The 14,556-nt window shown below is 40.5% G+C and overlaps 1 protein-coding gene across 1 annotated transcript in view; it reads right to left on the reverse strand.

Moving 5' to 3' along the window:
• galnt2 (UDP-N-acetyl-alpha-D-galactosamine:polypeptide N-acetylgalactosaminyltransferase 2) overlaps positions 1-14,556 on the reverse strand; it is a 58,305-nt gene that overhangs the window by 20,892 nt on the left and 22,857 nt on the right. The window contains exon 2 of the mRNA XM_020629324.3: positions 4,152-4,239. Within this exon, the coding sequence (XP_020484980.1) occupies positions 4,152-4,239 (88 nt within the window). The remainder of the gene's footprint in view (positions 1-4,151; positions 4,240-14,556) is intronic.

A 14,556-nucleotide genomic window follows, 5' to 3' on the forward strand; every position in this document is an offset into this window, starting at 1 on the left:
GGAAAGCCGGTTGTCGGGCAAACAAAAACCCACAGCTGGGACAGAGACATGTTGAATGTTATCTCTCTTTTATCCTGTATAGTTAAACATGGGCAGGCTAGAAGGGTTATTTTCTTGTAAGGATTCTTACTTTGACACACAAAAAAAATTAACCACACAACAGAAATAGTTTATCCAGATTGCAAAGAGCAACACATAACTCTCTAGTGAAATGAGGTTGAAATAAACATAGGGTTTGTCCAAATAAAAGCTGCCACAGAAGATAAAGTTTAAACCTTGAGAATGGGTGAAATGTGTCTCAGGAATGAATGGGATTAATCCTCAGTGAGAATGTGAAATGTATGCAGCAGCCGGGCTGATTCAAGAATCCTTCACGAGTGACAGGAAGGAAACCTCGCTGCTTGACAAGGCAGCAACACGGCACAGAGGAAAGTTGACATGAGATTTATGCTGCAGCATGTATGAGAAAATATGCAGAGCAGAATAAAGCGGACAAGGCCAGAATATTTTAGTAAAGCCAGAAAGCACACAGGAGCATTTATTATTCACTGCACGGTGTAAGAAAAGAACAATCAAAGTCAATTTAGTAATTTTCTGCAGCCCGAAACACGAGTTTGAATATTAAATAAATACACACACACACAAACTTTGTCTGTCCGTCCAGATTACTGAGATCATTGTGCACTAAACAGAGAAAGTTGTCATGTTTAATTTCACAGTTTATCACTGACTACTGAGACACAGACACGCGCAAATAATAATGCAACTAATTAGCAGGGTGCAGCTGCTATGCTAATGACTTGTGTTAGGCATATGGCAGCATGAGATTATACTATCGCTCAGTATGGATGAGAGTGTGCATGAAAAGCAGAGACAGACAAACACGCTTGCAGAGAGAGAGAGACAGAGAGAGAGACAGAGAGAGAGGACAGAGAGAGAGGGAGAGAGAGAACAGAGAGAGAGAACAGAGAGAGAAAGAGAGAACAGAGAGAGAGAGAATGAGAGAAAGAACAGAGAGAGAGAGAGAGAACAGAGAGAGAAAGAGAGAGAGAGAGAGAAAGAACAGAGAGAGAGAGAGGGAGAGAGAGAGAGAGCAGAGAGAGAACAGACACACAGAGAGAGAGAGAGAGAACACAGAGAGAGAGAGAGAACACAGAGAGAGAGAGAGAACACAGAGAGAGAGAGAGAGAACACAGAGAGAGAGAACACAGAGAGAGAGAACACAGAGAGAGAACACAGACAGAAAGAGAGAACAGAGCGAGAGAGAGAGAGAGAAAGAGAGAGAGAACAGAGAGAGAGAGAAAGAACAGAGAGAGAGAGAGAGAGAACAGAGAGAGAGAGAGAGAGAGAGAGAGAGGGAGAGAGAGAGAACAGAGAGAGAACAGACGCACACAGAGAGAGAGAGAGAACACAGAGAGAGAGAGAGAACAGAGAGAGAAAGAGAGAGAGAACAGAGAGAGAGAGAGAGAAAGAGAGAGAGAACAGAGAGAGAGAGAGAGAAAGAGAAAGAGAGAACAGAGAGAAAGAGAGAGAAAGAGAGAGAGAACAGAGAGAGAGAGAGAGAGAAAGAGAGAGAGAGAAAGAGAGAACAGAGAGAGAGAGAGAGAACAGAGAGAGAGAGAGAACAGAGAGAGAGAGAGAAAGAGAGAACAGAGAGAGAGAGAGAGAACAGAGAGAGAGAGAGAACAGAGAGAGAGAGAGAGAGAGAGAGAGAGAGAGAGCATGTGTGACAGCATGTGAAAGTGTCTTGCATGCTAATTAGCTGAAGCTCTCAATGATCTGCCTGCGACTGTAAAACAGCACCTCTGAGACTTTGCTGTGTGTGTCAGAGTGTGTGATGTCCTTGCTGATATCTCTGTTTAGTGTCACAGAGTAATTAATGTAGTGACGTTTCACAAATGATTCCACTTCAAGCTTTGAAAGTCTTGAGCTGATGCTTTGAAAAACATTTGTCTTTCATTCCTGTTTCTTTTCTCAAAGCACATTAACAGTCTTCTGTCTCACCATATCTGTTCATCCAGTTGACATTTTCCAGGCACACTCTTGGACTCATTAACAGGTACACCAATCTACACCCAGATGGTGATCTGTTTGGTTTTCACTCAGCCTTGATCTCTCGTCACTCAGCTGCCTCCGCCCACAGCTGCTGACTGGTTGTTTATGTTTGTTGCAACAGATTCTGGAAATCCCTTGACGCTGTCAGCTTTCCAACTGATAGTTAATGGCAGGCAGGCAGGACTCTCACTCAGAGCCGTTCACCTTATCTAAACTGAACCATGCGCCCTCTGCCTGCTAGGTCAGAGAACTCTGGCGCTCAGCGTGCCACACACTTGTCATATTTGACAGATTTCTAAAAATAAATACACAAATCCAGATAAACACCTTAAAGAGCTACTAAACACCAGGCTGAAAAGCATCGCTGAAGTGTGCTTTGCTTCACCTGTGACCACGCCCAGCAGTGATGTCACAGAGTCCTGGAGAAACACGTCTATATATCGGGGCAGCAAACTTTGAGGAACTTTGGTTTTGTGTTAATTTTTAACAAACCATGTGGACAAAGTAGAGCGACTTATCTCCTCACTGAATTTGTCCTGAACATGTGTAGTTAGTATTGTAAGTAAGTCTTTTTTAATGCCTTTATGTGGAGATAGGACAGTAGATAGAGTCAGAAATTGACAGACTATTGACTTTTCAGATTTGATCAAGTGAAGCTGTTAAAGAAAGCCTGTGGACAAAGTGCTCCATCATATCGCTTTTCTGACTCTGACCTATAATTTCAGGCGTAGCATCCTCTCATCCTGCTTCCTTTGAACTTCCAACTAAAATCTTAGGCACCGATGATGTAGACAGTTTGCTCATTAATATATGCATCCTGGAAATTGCTTCTTTTGAATCAGACTCATTGACAGCATTGAGTCTTCTTAGATTTAGCCTGCTTTGCTTTTGGAAGTCGTAAAGGAAGCTTCAGTATTATGTTGAGAAATATTTCTAAGGACGAGAGGTTTTAGGATTGGTCGGGGCGTTTATGTATACCTGAGGTCCTAACATCATTCATGATCAGGTGAAAATGTGTGTTTGATGTTAACATAAAGTGAAAAATGATAATAAACTTAAATCACAAAGTCACAAACTCTCCTGAATGAATTAATATATTAAGAGTAACTCAGTGAGCTGCCATGTTCTGGAGACTGAGAGAAAGTATTTCTATACATCGTGAGATCACAAAGCTTCTTCTATATCTTCAGCTTCTTGTCACTCCTCTTCTCTTCCCTCCTCTACCTTCTATCTCTTCGTCCTCTTGTGTTCATGTTTGTGGCTGATGTTGTGATGCCATGCCTGTCATTGTGTAAAGTCACCCTGAAGTTGAAATCCAAATTCAAATTGGATTGCATTTCCACTTGAAGATCAGATAGGAGTGTGTGAGTTCAGCTCTGGCGGGTCACAGGCTGTGAGGGGGGGGGGGGGGGGGGGGGGGGTTGGGCTGAGGATGAGATCTGAATGAGAAATCTCTGCTCTGATGCTTCAGCTGCTGCGACTTCTCTGCTCTGCTCCAACACTGCTGAAAACATTGTCTCTCACAGTCTGGGCGGGGACGCTTGGCTGCGTTTGTGGCGAGATTAAAACAGGTCGTTGAATTATATTTGGATAATATTGTAGCTCCAGCATTTCAAATCTGCATCAGACTGCTGGCTGTGTTGAATCGACTTCTCTTCAACTGTGGTTACTTTCAGATGGGAAGGTTGCAGGCCGAGGATGTTCATGTTCTGCTGGTAATAAAAACACTCGACAACTATGCCACTGTGTCACCACATTACAAAGGGGAAATGGCTTTGGTTGTGGGAACATAATGTGGAGAACTTTCTGGGAAAATGACTGCGGTGTAGAGTGCCTGTTACGCACATGCTGCACAGCTGGAGTGTATTGGTCTTGCCTTTTATTTCGGACCATAAGAGGAACTCTCTCCACATCCGGAGGGAGATCCTGTCAAATATCCTCAACATTAATAAGAAGAGACATTTGCTTCACAGGTTTCCCCTCTAAATTCTAAAAAAAAAAACATTGTTATTATATCCGTTTCTGGCACGATCCTGTGCTCACGTGATAGAGGATGAGTGTGTTTGCAGTGCTTGATGGTTGGTGAAGTTTCCTACCTGGCGGCAGAGTCTCCAGGCTGTGGGACTTGTCATCAGGGTTGTGTGCTTTTCCGCGGCTGGACGAGTCACTGGAGCCCCAATCATCCTAGAAACAAACACAGCAAACAGTCAGAGTCATAGCATGACACAGCAAGTCAATCTGAAAACAAGTAAACAGGAGCATCAGCTGAGACAAATCTTACGCAAGACTGAGGAAGATAAGAATCAGAAGGGTTTGGGTATCAAATAAAACAAACTGTGAAGATTGTCACATTGTAAAACATACAGGAGTGAAATAGAATCAGTTTTTATTATTCAAAAAGATGATACTTCTTATTTTTTCAGAATGATAAGTTCTGTTTTTTTTACTTTTTGTTTAAGATGAACAGCCTTAAGGCTAAGTATCAAAGACAGCCCCTCACACTTCTGTCATATGATTAGAACAAGGTCACATGAAACATCCCGGCCTGCTGTCTCTGGACGGACTGCGGTACAAAGTGACTTCAATAACAGCCACAAACGTCAACTCAGCACAATATTGTTTGAATTGTTGAGACATGCATTTAATATGCTCACTGCATTACTGTGACAAATGTATTGCTGTCATGTAAGTTTTGTTTGTTTGCTTTTTATATAATCCTTTTTAGATCAAGCCTTCAAGAAACCTTTTACCAATTTATTTTCAGAGAACACATCGGTTAGTTTCTTATCTTCACTTAATGAAAGGTCTTTAAACTCATCACTGAACTTTATAAGTTTATAGGACTCATTTTAAGACATTTAGGGAACTTGTGTTTTTTTTTTGTGTTAAGCAACGTAAACTGTCTAGAAAGCTGACAGAAGAGATCGTTCATGAGCACAGTGTCATGATTGATTGGATGAGACATGATGGATCGAGCTCAACCTGAATTTGAATCCGAACACAAAAGAGAAAAACAAACATTTCAGATCTTCTTCATCCAGTAAAAATAAACAATTTAATAAGTAAAAGCATTTGGAAAGTTAATTTTGAACCGGTCCGTCTCAGCAGCTAACCGAGCAGTCCACTCAGGTTTAATCTATTTAGACAACAGGATGTGTACAAATGGGATTCTGTCGGACAGAAAAAAACAAAGTGGCCTCATCGCAAAGCACTTAATGAACAAATCTGCTCATGCAAACATCTCATTTAGCATTCATCCGTGCACTCATTGATGCATCCTCAGCCCGTAAATATCAGAGTAAACAACTATTGTCATCCACAAACATCATCAACCATTCAGTGAGGTCATACGTTAAAACAGTCATGTTAACGCCCTCCAGATTGACTCAGTTGGACAGAGGGCTGAGCCGTCCCTCCTTATGTCCAACTGTGTTACCGTTCAAAGCCAATGGATCAATACACTGGCAGGCTCAGCAATTAGCAACCTTTCATTCGCTGTCCGAGCCCTCGCCCTTGAATTTAGAAAACTGTCGCCCGGCTGTCTTATTGCTCTGTGGGTCTCTTTCACGTCCAGCCTCTCCAAAATGCTTTATTGATTTGTTTTCTTTATTGCCTCAGGACAGCCAATAGCAGTGAGACGTATCAAACAACCACAAACAGTGTTTAATGGTTTATTTCTAAACCTGGAAGGAGAGGTAGAGGATACAAGACTGATTTTCAAGCTGTTTTTAAAATGTTTTATGCTTCTTGGGACTTTGCAAATCTAGCTAAATAACTGCTGTTGTTTTCTGTGACTCTCGCCTTCCGTGCCCCACGGTGCCAGCTTTTCCTTTCCTCTGCTGTGTGTCAATCTGTGCTAAAACTATCTCCATTTTACTGGGGCTGAAAGAAGACGGGACCATCAAACACCCACAACTACAATAAAAGAAAATCCTATAGAAAATCAATTTCTGTGTGTTCACAGCAGCCCAGTGTGTTCACTGCCAGGGTGTAATGCTCAGTGTAGGATGAAAGCAGAGCTGGCAGGTTGCTCTCGACAGAAATACAGTTTGACAGCTTCCAAGGAAGCAACAGGACACGTTTTCAGGTGAAATAAAGCTCTGCATTGATTTCTTTCTCCTGCTTTGTTCACCTGTTTTCTCTCAGACATTATACACTCTCGTAAACCCTGATGTTCTTTTTCTTTTCTTCAATGTTTACAAAACCTCTCCTTTAAGGCTGATTAAGAAGAAATAATAAGCCTTAGGAGACTCTAAAGCAGCAAAAGGAATGGATTAATAAAGTGGGCTGAGTTGTGTTTTTCTGTTGATCACATCTGTCATGACCTCGGTCTCTCAGAGTCTCATGAAGCTAATGTTCAGCTGCTCTCTCCATGCCTGACTGCCTCCAGGTCCACAGTGCAGGGACCGCTACATCTAGAAAAACATGTTGTGGAAACCCAACGTCTCAGGAGAAAAGACCTCTCACAGTTATCTGTGCTCATTTGCAACAACAAACATGCAAAGTAGATCAGAGTAGGTGCATGTCACCGATGACAGGTGGTGGATTTGTACAAACAGTAAGTTACGCCAAAATATTCACTTTTACAAGAATAACAAAAGACTTGTCTCTTTACATATTTGATTGGGGGGGATCATGGGATTTGTTGTCTTTGTTGTCAAACAACCTTTAAGATTTATTTTTAAAATGTTCGCGTCACGTACCTTTATTTTACCAGATAGTCTCATTGAGATTTTGGAATCTCTTTTTCAAGAGAGACCTGGGTACATCAGTGGCAAATAAAATAATAAAAACATCGAAGTAACAGACATCAAAGTAGATGCATGGCCAATACACACAACAACATCATACAAACACATGAATATCATGGTTTATGATGTGGTGTTTCTCTTACTTCCCCAAAAGACATACAAACATGACCTTAAAGCACCTGTGAGGAGTTTTTGTCTGGTTATGAAACACATTAAAATAAATACTGAAGCCTCTTTAAGAACTACTAAAGCTAACAGGACCATCAGCATGAAGACTGTTTCTTTCTATTTTAAGACTTCTTTTGGATGTTTGAAGTGGCTGCTGGTAGGTGTCAGACAAAGTGATTAACAGCAAGCTGCAGAAACAGCAGGTTTTTTTTTGTTTTTTTATACATTTCCAGAGGTTAGATTCTCGATAGGCGATACATCTGACTTGAAGAAGAAAGCAGGATGAGTTTAAAAAAAAAACAACAACAACACTATTTACACATGGTTACACTAAGAGGTAAGTGGCACCACTTTGACCACTAGAGGCGCCAAAATCACCACAAACTGAAAATCCTCACAGGAAATTGAAGTAGTATCAAACATTGTCGTAGACTGACAGCCAATCCTGCAGTTGATGCTCTTCTGCATGTTCTGCAGACAGTGATGGGAGTTTTGTAAACACTGGAGTAGCTCACACTCTGCAGGACAACTATGAGGACATCGTTTATAAATAACCCTGATACATTTCTTTTTGTTCTGCATCACTGTACATGTATGAAAAAGTGATGCATTTTTCTGTTTGGATGCGAGTACACAACTGAACAAACATATTTGCAAAGGTCTAGTTGTTTATAGACCTTTAAAGGAAGAATATGTGACTTTATGATCCAGTAGATTTCGCCCTTGAGCACCAGCATGAAACCAAAACAACTCGAGCTGCATTGTTGTGTTAGCATGCTAATGCTAGCAATCTTTAGTTTGCTCGCATCTTCACGCTGCATGTAAACTTACATGAAATGACCGTGATCTAAAAACGCTTATTTGACATTCAAACAAGCAGTGAGTACAGTATGTTATTCTTCTTTTCTCTAGTCCCTCAATTAAACAACTTTTATACGTGAGGGGATGAGCCGGCTGGACGTCCCGTCAATGTAAACAAACTGTACGGCTCGGAAAGGATCACAGACAGTGGTCTGTCAGTGTCACACTCATTGTAGACAGTCATGACTCACAGTTATTTTCAGAGGAGATACTTGATTTCTGCTACATTTAAGTGTGAAAAATTGCATATTCTTCCTCTACAGAAGAAAAAGTGAGGGTTTTCTTTCCTCTCTGGCCGCTGCACACACTGACACCTTCCAGCAGCACTTTACAGATGAGGCCTGCAGTCAGTCCCTTAAAAAATTCATCGTTTCATCAACTGACTTCCTAATGAAGCCTAAGCTCTGCAAAATTTACAGTCCAGCTGTTAACTCTGCAGAACAAACGTGATCCTGCAGACCTTCCTGTCATTTCAAATGTTGTAAAGCTTCAAAGTGTCCCAGTAAGTCATGAGAATGTGACAGTGAGCAAAAAAAAATCAAAACCACTGAAATTAAAGTGGCCAAATGGAAATAAGCTGTTGTAATATTGTCACTTAAAGGGGGCGGCTTTGGCTCAATGGTGGAGTCAGTCGTCTCTCAACCAGGTCGGGGGTTCGATACCCAGCTCCTGCAATCACAAGTTAGAGAGCCCTTGGCCAAGACTCTGAACCCTGAATATTCTGACTGCTACGCCAGCATATGAATGGGCGTGAATGGAAAGATACTGATGGGCGATCGGGCACAGCAGCCTCCTGTAGCCCTGTGTGAATGTGATATATGCTGTGTAATGTAAAGCAGCCTTTATTAGTGTTATTAGCGGCAATGCAAATGTTTCATTATTCATGAAAGTATATATATTACCACAGTCTGTCAAAGCTCAAGGCTTTTAATGGAAGATTAACCAAACAGCCCAAATCCATGTCAATAGTACCAAATAACTCCAACCGGCTGACGGTCGACTAAAAAGCTTTTGATGGATTTGATAGTTTAACAGCTGTTCTCAATCTGCAATCAGTTTATAGGAGGACTGTTTGAATGACAGACAGCTGGCTCGACAAGCAACCGAAAATAAAAAACACAAGGACAGCCTGTTGAACAGCTACTGTTGAGGGTGTTAAGCCACTTTAAATAAAGCAATGTCTTTTTTCTGCAGGAAATGCATCATGTTTCCTTTCTACTTTCTGACTTCAACAGGTTTTGATGTTTCATATTCTTTTTCTCTGCTCTAAATCCAATGCCTCCAATTCTTTAATATATCAAGTGATATAAAATACCCTCAACCTGCTGGTGCTGCAAAGAGATCCTGCTGTGCTTATAAATGTCGAACATGAATTTTACGATGGCAGTTCAAGATTCTATTATATTTACTATATGTATGCTTTCCTTTTTCTTGAAATGCACAAAACATTAGAAGGAGCACAAGACGGCAGAAGGGAGGGAAGGGGGACAGACAAAAAAGGAGAAAAGGGAAAATTCGGGGGAAAGAAGAGTGAAGAGGAGAAAAGTAAAAGAGGAGAAAATACAACGCTCCAGCTACATCTGTGCTCACTGGAAACAAAAATCCCTGTGATTTATGGGAATTGCTGTCCATAACAGATGCACCAAGACAGAATGTATTAGGAGACAATGAGAACAATGCATCGCTGAAGGACCATTTCACATGAGTTATTAACAAATGATTGCTATAAATACGACTTTTCACTGATTGCATCATGATTTAAAGGGTAAGCAGAGAGCAGATGTTCCAGAGCTATTTTTATAAGTCTCATGAATGGCTTTCAAAACCTCTTAGTGAAAAACAGCCTGCACCTGCTGCTCATCCAACCAAAAACATGATTGATTAAAACTGTGCAGACGCAGTAAGACTGACTGCACAAACATATCAATGTCAATCAAAAATAAATAAATTGAATCAATGCAGCAGCTAAATTATACTAGATGATGATTTGTGCAAGTTCTTATACAAATTCTTACACAACTCAGGATCTCCACCAGTAGTTACACCAATGTGAAGTTAGTGATATGTCATACGACGGTCGTGTGGTGGTTAGTGTGTGCACTCAATGTATGATGCTGAAGACCTTAAAACGGGAAGCCCAGGTTCAGATCTGACCTGTGGCTCTTTTCCTGCATGTCATTCCCCACTCTCTCTCTCTCTCTCTGATTTCAAACTGTATCCACTGTCCTGTCTCTAAATACAGGCAAAAAAAAAAAAAAGTTAAAACCTTGAAGGTTAGATTTGGAAATAGATATCTCTCTCATGCCTGTACAATCAATGTAAAGCTTTCACCAGCAGCAAGTTAGCTTAGCATTAACTGCAATATGGGTGAGACATTTGGCATGTCTCTCTTTAAAAGTTAACCAAATCTACATGTTTTAGCTCTTAACCTATAGTAATGCTGGTTTATGTCCAAGTTGTTTCATGCAAAAACTGTGAAAATGACATGTTTGTTCTTTAGGTTACAGGCAGGAAACACTCTGACAACCTGTTAGTGTTCGAGAGAGAGAGAGAGAGACGCTCACAATCTCAAATCTGTAGTTTAATGTTTGCAGTGCAGAAACAAGGTTGGCATCATACATTTCATCTCTCTGCTTAACAGTAAACAAGAACGTAAAAGGTTAGAGAGGGAACAGATCCATCTTATTCTACCTTTATGAACTAAAAATACCTCCAGAGACTTTCCAATCACTGTTTCTCCTCGCTAACATCCACTGCTGAACAGAGTGGTCTATTAATTGATCTGCTTCCCTGTCAGCATTCCTCCCCTCTATCAGATCTCTCCTTCCATCTCTTTCTCTATCTCGATCTTTTCTGCTGTCCCACTTTGACTGCAGAGTGTGCAGTCAAAGTGGGCAGATGGTCATGACACACAGAAATTTAAAAATACACATGCAAACAAACACAGCTCATCCAGAGGACAACATTTGATTTGTGTGTCACTGACAGTCTTTGTCAGACTGAAGAGAACTCTGAATTCAACTGTAAAACACCTTACACTGGTTATATAGCTCTTTGTCATTTTATATTTTTTTAAAAGTGTGGATTTGAATATCTACGAGGTAAAGCTCCTTTCTGTGTTTTTCCATGATCTTTTGGATGTGTTCAATCTGCATAGTCAGGATATTTCTCTTGTGGCTGCTGATTTATTTTCCTGGTAAGAGCCACACAACAACTCGACGTGGATGTTGGTGTCCCTCCAGTGTGTGTTTATCTCTCTGCTTTGTTGTTGTTTTATGTAGGGCAGAATCAAGCAGCTAAACTGCAAACTGTGCAAAAAAGACTTTTTTTTTTTTAAGAGGGGGAATTTAAGGTATTTGTGTTGTGCATGCAGCTACACAGCAACACGGAACTAAATGGCCGGTGGTAAACCAGCAAACCAAAGTCAACTATCATGCAGTCAATTTCATTCTGATGTAAAAATGAAAATAAGAGTCTAAATCTGCTCGATACACTCGAAAACACACTCCAGCTTTTATTCTAGTTCAAACTATAAATGTGTCATTGCCTCTTATATAAAACATAAAGAACAGCTTCTCTTTATTTCAGAAACAGAAAAGCCGTATGCTTTCACATTGACTTTACATACAGAACTCAATTTTGAAGCTGCGTTGGTTTGAGTCAATTCATTAGTCTGATGGTGTTTTAAAGAGCAGTAAGTCGACTTAATAATCCTTTCTTCTCAACTGAAGGATGTACAGCACAGTTCTTACACCTGCTTCCTTGATAATGGGATAGACTTAAAGCCCCCGACAGACCAAGCCTCTGTGAGAGTGTCTTAACAGCTCATGTTTGTTTATGTGGGGGTTTGTGAGCTCGAATGCATTAGTGTCTCAATCTGGTGATCTGTCTTTGAGTCAATGTGTGTGTGGGATTGATCTCGTCTTGCTCATGCCTCTCACAGTCTGAGTATAATCCAGAGTAATCTGATAACATCCACTGATAGATTAATTCAGAGAGGAGCCAAGAGTTTGCAATCATGCACACACACACACACACACACAGATTGAACTCCTAGAGGTGTTTGCTTACATGCATGAAGCCAAACACAAAGGGAAATAGAAATTTATTTAAAAATGTTGCAAATGCATGTATAGTATTCTAAGACTTCAGAATCTAATTTGCATGGTGACCAAAACAACACAAAAAAATACAAGCTAACATGGGACTTGTTTCTCTGCAATAATTCCAGATTTCCACTAAATTGGCTTTGATAGTGGAAATCTAGATGAAGGCATGTTTCTGTAAAAAAAAGCAAAAAGTGCAGATGATTTTGGATTGCTCTTTAGGCCTCATTCATCTAAAGTGAATCCCTCTCAGAGGCAGCTGAAGGTTGTAATCACTCAAAAACAAGTTTAAATTAAAGTCATCACTCCTTTTTCGCATTAAACGGTTAGATCTTCGCTGTCTGCAAAGGGACACCTGAAACAATCTTGGAAAGAGGCCTAATGCATCTGTTATTCATCTGCTGGTCCCTGCTCAACAAAACCTCATTAGTTACCAAATTGAAGTAATTGATATGAAAACGAGGCTTCCAGCTCTGTGAGGCTCTTACTTTGGAGCAGTGATGCCTGAGCTAACCGCTAACCTCAGCAATAGCATGAGCACACTGCTACACTCAGATGACGCTTACAAGTTTGCCAGATCCACGCCCTAGTCCCGCACCGTCTGCAATGTGTAACACACAGAGGCAGAATGTACGTACAAAGAGGTAATGACGACGGTAATAGTTAAGGCGCTGTTGCAGGATCACAATGTGTAAAGGGCTAGTGATGATCAGAAGGAATACTACTTTTGAGATGAGATGAGATGAGATTCAACTTTATTGTCATTACACATATACAAGTATAGAGTAACGAAATGAGGTTTGGCATCTCACCAGAAGTGCAAATAAGCAGAAAGTGCAAGAGTCTGTGCTGTGTACAAGTAATTACAAAATTTACAGATGTAGACTAAAAAAAGTGAATTATTAGGTATATCTGGATGGCTGGATTAATGGGATGCTATAAATATAAATAAATGCTATAAATAAGTAATGCTACAAAACACAAAGGGAACACAAAGGATTTTTTAAGTCTGTTGTAATCAGTCATAATCCCCTGACATATGAAAAAGTGACCTCTGTAGATACCAATAAAGAAATGAAATGCTGAGCAAGCTTGTCCAATCAGAAATGTTCCACATTTCACAGCCAGTCTACAAAGTTCTCCCTAAGACAGCTTGGGTGTAAAAAAACCACTTCAGGTACTTATTTAGACCCGAGTGCACCGAGTTCCTCTAAAGATTCCTGTGAAAAGTTCACACAGTGGAAATGCTTTAGCCTGCAGGTACCCAGGTTACCCAAAGCAGGTACCAACTGACTTTTCCCAACAAGGGAGTTGATATATCCCAAGAGGAAAACAGTAGTGTGTGCAGAAATGCTACACATAAAGCTAGATGCCTGGATCTTTCTGTATAGCATATGCCACTTGGTCCAGGCTTTCACCCGGAGGGCCTCATACAGCAGCGTGTGCTGTTTGTGATTAGAGGAAATGTCCTTCAAGTGGACGGCTAAGGTTCAAATCCCTGTGACAGCCAGCATCTGTCCTCTGAAGTGTCCTTAAGCATGGCGCTGGACACGGCTCAGCACAAGCCTTGGTGAGCCTGACTTTTGACCTGCTGGAGGACAGAAGAGAGAAATGTTGCCACGGGGACTCACAGCCATATCACACACACACATATATATATACATACATACATATATATACATACATATACATACATACATACATACATACATACATACACATATATATATATACATACACATATATACATATATATATATATATATACACACACACACACACACACACACACACACACACACACACACACACACACATACATATATAACAGCACTGGCTGTCAGGGTTCATCAATGCAGACTCTTCCTGGATAGACAGGAGAGGCTATTCAAACAAAAGATGTATTTTAGCATAACTCTACATGAGAAGAAGTGGAAGTCACCACAGCCTGCCTGATCTGATAAACATCCAAACATGTCAAAACAATGACTTCCCTCAGAGCCAGGTGCCAGGCTGCTTTGAATATCTCCAGACTTGACCCGGAAATGAACGGGCACAGTTTACACAACCTCAAGAAAGAAGAACAAAAAAACGGAGTAAATAAACAAAAAATCACAGAGGAAGAAACGGGAATAAGACAAATGACGAACACTTAATGTTTAACACGATGTTTTGTGGACAAGTTTCACTCCTATTGTTCAAAATTATTTCCTTGCAGGAAATGTTCATCATACAAACTCTGGATCAGACTGCAAAGCTCTGTGTCTACAAATATGCAAGCAGCTCTTAGTGCTAAAGTAGTTCAACACTATCATAACCCTAATTTATTTACCCTATTTATAACCCTAAAATACTAATTTCAGCACAATGGCAATTCGAGCATGCTGAAGCCATGAACTTATAATGTTAAACTTGTTCAACTTGTTTGTTAGGCATGTAGGCACTTAGGATTTTCTGATTAGCACTAAGCCAGACTGACAGGAATGTCAGGAATTAAAAGGTTTGTCGAAGTAACTGAAAGCACTTTGATTTTACATTTATGTGAAGTTGAAAAGCATCGAGCATTAATATTGATACAACATGTTTAACCACATTTCAGGTCGTTAAAACAGACA

The sequence above is a fragment of the Labrus bergylta genome, chromosome 3, assembly GCF_963930695.1.
Source record: "Labrus bergylta chromosome 3, fLabBer1.1, whole genome shotgun sequence".
NCBI classification, from domain to species: Eukaryota; Metazoa; Chordata; class Actinopteri; order Labriformes; family Labridae; genus Labrus; species Labrus bergylta.